The following is a 6,453-nucleotide window of genomic DNA, read 5'->3' as shown; positions in this document are numbered from 1 at the left end:
GGTGTAGCCGGGTCAGCATTGATTCCAGGACACTCCTTAGGCAGCGGGACATGGTGGGCTGGGATATCCCCCCTGCAACAGCGACTATCCCCTGGAAGCTTCCAGAGGCCAGAAGGTGCAGGCTGCACAATACCTGGACGTGTGTGGGCACGGCATTGGTCCTCCTTGTTGGGTGCTGCATCAGGGAGTCTAGGTCCCTGATCAGCTTGATGATCATTACCCCATTCAGGTGGTACTTAGCATAAATTTGCTCCCTGGTTTGGCCCAGAAGGGTGACCCGCTGGCGGAATATCCGCTCCTGGATCCTACGTCTGTTCCGTGCTGCTCGCTGTAGCCTTCGCCGTCTGACCACCATGTAGAGTCCTGGCATTGTGAGAGTCCTCATGCTCCAGCTGCATGTCCTTAAGTGTGTTTGATCAGGCCTGCACCTGTTGGTTTTTCCTTACTGGTTACCACCTGGTTTGGGTTCTCCTTAAATTGCGCGTCGCAAATAGCGATTTTCTGGTTTTTTGCAGTTTGCGAATTTCCATGAATAGCGATAGTGAATATTTTGCGAGTTCGCAATTGAATTAGCAGAATCCATGATTTCTCGCAATTTCAGATTCGTAAATGGGCTTCCTCATGGATTCTGCGAATTTATTTGCGAATTCGCAAAATTTATTTAGCGAATTCGCTTTTTTGGTATTTTCACTATCATGAATTCCTTTTCTTCAAATTGCGATCACAATTGCTAATTCGCAGCTATTGCGATCGCAATTTGGCTTCATGAATCTAGCTGTTAGTTCATTAATAACAGCACTGTTGCCAGGCAGGGGCAGGAATGATTTCTAAGGTCATGTTTAAAAATAATAACTTTTAATAAATACTTCTCAGCGCAGCGCTATAATGTAACGTATAATGTCAAACCTCCGCATGCCAATGCACATTTTTTAATTCTACAGAGACGTTATCGTATGTTACACGATGTTTGGTGTATGAGCCACATGGCAAACATATTCTGGGCTTGTGGCTTAAAATTGTATTAGGAAAAGAGATATGTAGTGGTCAGTTTCAGATGAAGCTTCTGGTTGTCATGGTAACATGTAGGTGAGTCCTTGTGAAGCAGATTCTTTAGAATGTTGGTGGTCAAACTGGGGATCGAAAGTTGAGGTGAGAGCTTTGCACATCGGGGTAGGGGAACATTTATACATTAACAAATCTACATGAAAAAACCTTCTTTTCCAGTCACAGGAATTCCTCAAAGAGAACATTTTATTATTCAAAAGCATCTCTGGTTGTGCTCCTGGTCACATTGTTATGACTGCAGAGGGGGTGAGAGGGAAAGATGAGGATCTGAAGCTCCCTGCAGCTCTCACACCAGCTTCAGCTCCGCTCTGTCCCAGAGACAGAAGAACGGGAAAAGCCTCTCTGTGAAGGGGGCCTGCGGGAAGGCGTAGAGAAGCTCCATGGAGTCAGCATTGTACAGGGACAGCCGTCCCCCCTCGTAGTCTAGATACACCCCCAGCTTCAGGGGCTTCTCACGAGGGGATAGAGGGGTCAGAGGGGATGTGAGAGCCCTGTAGTGACCCTCCCACCACTCCAAAGCCCAGACTCCCCCCTGAGGTGACCATGTGAAGTATTCCTTCCTGTTCACAGACTCAGCTACGACCCCCATGTCCCACCCTTCCTCCTCTTGCAGCAGCTGCACCTCCCAGTAATGTCTTCCGGAGATGTACCCCTCGCTCCCCAGCACACAGGGACTGTAGGTGAATCTCTTGGTGGTGTCATGCAGGGACTGTGCTGTGCCCGTCTCTCTCACTCGTTTCCGCCCCTCAGACAGAAGAAGCAGAGGATTAGCCGTGTCAGGATCCAGAGTCACCATCACTGCAGAGAAGAGATTCAGAATTAGAGATTTAATGACAGAAATAAAGTGATCCAGAGTCAGGTGCCCTAGCCGCAGCGCCACACCTCCACCCTTCAATTCCCTTCCCTTCACTTCACTTCATTAGATGGTAAAGAGTTACAGAACCACTCCAAGGTATACAGTACTAGTCAATAAACTGCAATAGATGGTACAGAGCGACAGAACTACTAGAAGGTATACTGCATTAGTTAGCCGACTGCATTAGATAGTACAGAGTTACTCGAAAATATACTGTTCTAGTTAGTACAATGTATTATTTATCTATTTACTTGGTGTTTTTTATAGCGCAAACATGATCCTGACTAGGGTATCAGAGCGCTTCACCTTTGCATAACAATAAACAGGAATTAGTAATTACACAATGATTTTGCGAAAAACATTAAAGCTTAACAAACATATATACAATACCCCAAAGAGGTTAATGTTCAATTTGAGGTATCATGCGTATAATCGTGGTGGAACAATGATAGTGGCGAGACTGCTGCGATTATGGGAGAAATGTACTCATGTAAAAAGACTAGGCTTCATCGTTGAAAGTAGAGATTAACGAAATTCTTCTAATGTTAGGAGGACAGTGTTCCAAATTCTGGGCACTGCGCCAGAGAATGCTCGGTCATAAGTTCTTTTCCTACGGAATTGGGCTGGTTTTAGTAATAGATCTCCATGGCTCCTGGAGACACAGCATCCTCCTGATAATGTGATTTTCTGGGCCAGGTACACTGGTGTTTTGTAGTGATTTTCTGGGCTAAGTACACTGGTGTTTTGTAGTGTATCACTTTGTGGGTAATGCATGCCATTTTTAGTTGTATTCTCGCTTTGTAGGGCAGCCAGTTAAGCGCTTTCAGATGAGGGGTGATGTGGTCAAATTTCCTGGAGCTGGTTATAAGTCTTGTGTCCACATTAAGACAGGTTTTCAGCTGGGCTGTTGAAATCTTGGGGAGACCAGCTAGGGTTGTGCAACCGTACTCAATCCTTGAAATTGCTAGTGCCTGGACTGTGGTTTTAAGGTCTGACTTATTTCAGAAGGGTTTCAGTTTCTGAGGTAGCTTAAGTGGAACGGGGCATTTTTTGCCCCATTGTGTTAATACGAGATAGCATATTCAGGTTTTTGTCTAATATGGTCTCCAGGGATTTGGTAGATTCAACAATCCTCTGTGTACAGTTTAGTACAGTGATCAGATTGGTCCACTCTAGGATGTTCGTCGTGCTTTTCTGTGGGGAAATCAGCAGGAATTCCGTTTCATGGGGGTTAAGCTTCAAGTGATTGCTGGTTAGCCAATGGATGGTACTCTTTAGTGCTTGGTTCATGATATCTATCTCTTCTGTCGATTTAATCTTGATGTACAGCTGTGTGTCATCCGCGTACATGTTGAAGGAGATGTTTGCTCGTTGTAGGGTTTCTGTGAGTGGCTCTTCGTACAGATTGAATAGTGCCTGGGTTAGTGTTGAGCCCTGAGGAACTTCAATCGCATTTCTGGAAGAAGCTGATAATGTTTGGTTGACTGTGAATTTGTGTGTTCTATTCTCTAAGAACAATCTAAACCATTTTAGGACTGAACCCTCTAATCCCTTCCTATTTTCGAAGCGATCTAGTATCTAGTATTTTGGCATGGTATTAGATGACACAGAGTGACAGATCTACTAGAAGGTATATTGTACTAGTCAGTACTCTGAATTACATGGTATAGGGTAACACAGCTACTCCAAGGTCGACTGTAGTATTCAGTGCTCTATATTAGATGGTACAGAGAGCTACGAGAAGGTATACAGTACTAGTCAGTACACTGCATTAAATTGTACAGAGTGATAAAGCTAATCCAAGGCATATCGTACTTGTCATTATGTATTAAATGGCACAGAATAACAGAGCTACTAGAAGGTATACTGTACAGGTCAGTACACTATCTTAGATGTACAGAGTAACAGCACTAAGTTATACAGTACCAGTCAGTACACTGCATTGGATGGTATAGAGAAGGCGAGCTACTGGAAGGTATTCTGTACTAGTCGGTACACTGCATTAGATGGTACAGTGTGACAGTGTGACAGTGCTCCTGGCGGTGGTACAGTACTAGTCATTACAATGGCATATCATACTTGTCATTATGTATTAGATGCCACAGATTAACAGAGCTACTCTAAGGTATACAGAACTAATCAGTACACTCCATTGGATGGTGCAAAGTAGCTGTGCTACTAGAGGGTATATTGTACTAGTTAGTACACTGCATTAGATAGTACAGAATGATAGAGCTACCAGAAAGTGTAATGTAAAAGCTGGTACACTGTATTTGATGTTACAGAGCAACAGAACCACTCCAAGCCATACTGTAACAGTCAGTACACTGCATTGGATGGTGAAGAGTAGAAGAGCTACTAGAAGGTATACAGTACTACTCAGTACACAGCATTAGATGGTACAGAGTGACAGAGCTTCTCCAAGGTATACAGTACTAGTCACTGCATGGTCTTACATGGTACAGAGTGACGAGCTACTAGAAGATATACTGTATTAGGCAGTATACAGCATTAAATGTTACAGAGTGACAGAGCTACTAGAAGGTGTATTGTACTATTCAGTAACTGCATTAGATGGTACAGAGGGACAGAGCTACTCGAAGGTACCCTGTACTAGGCAGTACACTGCACTAGATGGTACAAAGTAAGAGAGCTTCTGAAAGGTGTACTGTACTAGTCAGTACACTGTATTAGAATTTACAGTAACAGAACTGCTCCAAGGCTTGTTGTACTAGTCAGTACAATGCATTGGGTGCTACAGAGTAACAGAGCTACTAGAAATGTGCTCTACTAGTCAGTACACTGCATTAGATGGCACATACTGACAGAGTTATTAGAGGGTATACTGTAACAGTCAATACACTGTATTAGATGGCACAGAGTAACAGAGCTACTTGAAGGTCTACTGTACTAATTAGTACACTATGGGCTCGATTCACAGAACTAACTTAAGACAAAATCCTAAACTTAGTACTTTTGGTATTCACAGAAGTTAGGATTTTGTCTTAGGTTTGTCTTAAGACAGACTTAAGAGAGACTTAAGACAAAATCCTAACTTAAGTCTGTCTTAAGTTTGTCTTAAGACAAACTTAAGACAAAATCCTAACTTCTGTGAATAGCAAAAGTAGTAAGTTTAGGATTTGTTCTTAAGTTAGTTCTGTGAATCAGGCCCTATATTAGATGACACAGAGTCACAGAGCTAGTCAAAGGTATACTGTAGAAGTCAGTACACTGCATTAGATGGAACAAAATGACAGCGCTGCTAGGAAGTATACTGTACTAGAATACCGCATTAGATGATACAGAGTAACAGAGCTCTAGGATGTTTACTGTACTAGTAAATAAACTATTTAGATGGCACAGATTAAGAGAGCTACTAGAAGGTATACAGTACTAGTCAGTACACTGCATTGGATGTCACAGAGTGAAACAGCTACTCTGAGGCATACTGTACTAGAACACTGCATTAGATGGTATGGAGTGTCAGAGATTCTAGAAGGTCTACTGTACTAGTTAGCACAAAGTATTAGATGGTACAGAATGACAGAGCTACTAGAAGGTATAGTGTACTCGTTTAATGACCAGGTAGAAACCATCCTTTAGGGATTCTTCAATTGGTTGTTATTGGTAGAATTAGTGAGTTTAGAAACAGGATGGTATTACAGGTGTAGGTCCGGCACCAGGTAATCTCAAGCAGATACCACTCTCCTGATCTTGTTGTTGGATCCCAATATGTTTTAGATTCCCACAAACTTTGCAGTCACTGTCTTAGCCTTTAGCAGTCCACAGACGCTGCCTCCCTGTTCTTACTAAACTTCAACCAGGATACACTGTATTAGATGGCACAGAGTAACAGAGCTACTTGAAGGTCTACTGTACTAATTAGTACACTATGGGCTCGATTCACAGAACTAACTTAAGACAAAATCCTAAACTTAGTACTTTTGGTATTCACAGAAGTTAGGATTTTGTCTTAGGTTTGTCTTAAGACAGACTTAAGAGAGACTTAAGACAAAATCCTAACTTAAGTCTGTCTTAAGTTTGTCTTAAGACAAACTTAAGACAAAATCCTAACTTCTGTGAATAGCAAAAGTAGTAAGTTTAGGATTTGTTCTTAAGTTAGTTCTGTGAATCAGGCCCTATATTAGATGACACAGAGTCACAGAGCTAGTCAAAGGTATACTGTAGAAGTCAGTACACTGCATTAGATGGAACAAAATGACAGCGCTGCTAGGAAGTATACTGTACTAGAATACCGCATTAGATGATACAGAGTAACAGAGCTCTAGGATGTTTACTGTACTAGTAAATAAACTATTTAGATGGCACAGATTAAGAGAGCTACTAGAAGGTATACAGTACTAGTCAGTACACTGCATTGGATGTCACAGAGTGAAACAGCTACTCTGAGGCATACTGTACTAGAACACTGCATTAGATGGTATGGAGTGTCAGAGATTCTAGAAGGTCTACTGTACTAGTTAGCACAAAGTATTAGATGGTACAGAATGACAGAGCTACTAGAAGGTATA

At 42.2% G+C, this 6,453-nt stretch overlaps 1 protein-coding gene across 1 annotated transcript in view; it reads right to left on the bottom strand.

Moving 5' to 3' along the window:
• Positions 1-911: 911 nt before the first annotated feature.
• Positions 912-6,453, bottom strand: part of LOC144752982 (E3 ubiquitin-protein ligase TRIM39-like) — a 114,680-nt gene continuing 109,138 nt past the window's right edge. Inside the window, exon 6 of the mRNA XM_078640792.1 lies at positions 912-1,863. Coding sequence (XP_078496918.1) covers positions 1,352-1,863 — 512 coding nt within the window. The 3' untranslated portion in view covers positions 912-1,351. The remainder of the gene's footprint in view (positions 1,864-6,453) is intronic.

This window comes from Lissotriton helveticus, chromosome 5_1 (assembly GCF_964261635.1).
Source record: "Lissotriton helveticus chromosome 5_1, aLisHel1.1, whole genome shotgun sequence".
Taxonomy (NCBI): domain Eukaryota; kingdom Metazoa; phylum Chordata; class Amphibia; order Caudata; family Salamandridae; genus Lissotriton; species Lissotriton helveticus.
Note: the sequence above shows the minus strand (reverse complement) of the source record. Positions and strands in the feature narration are given on the sequence as shown.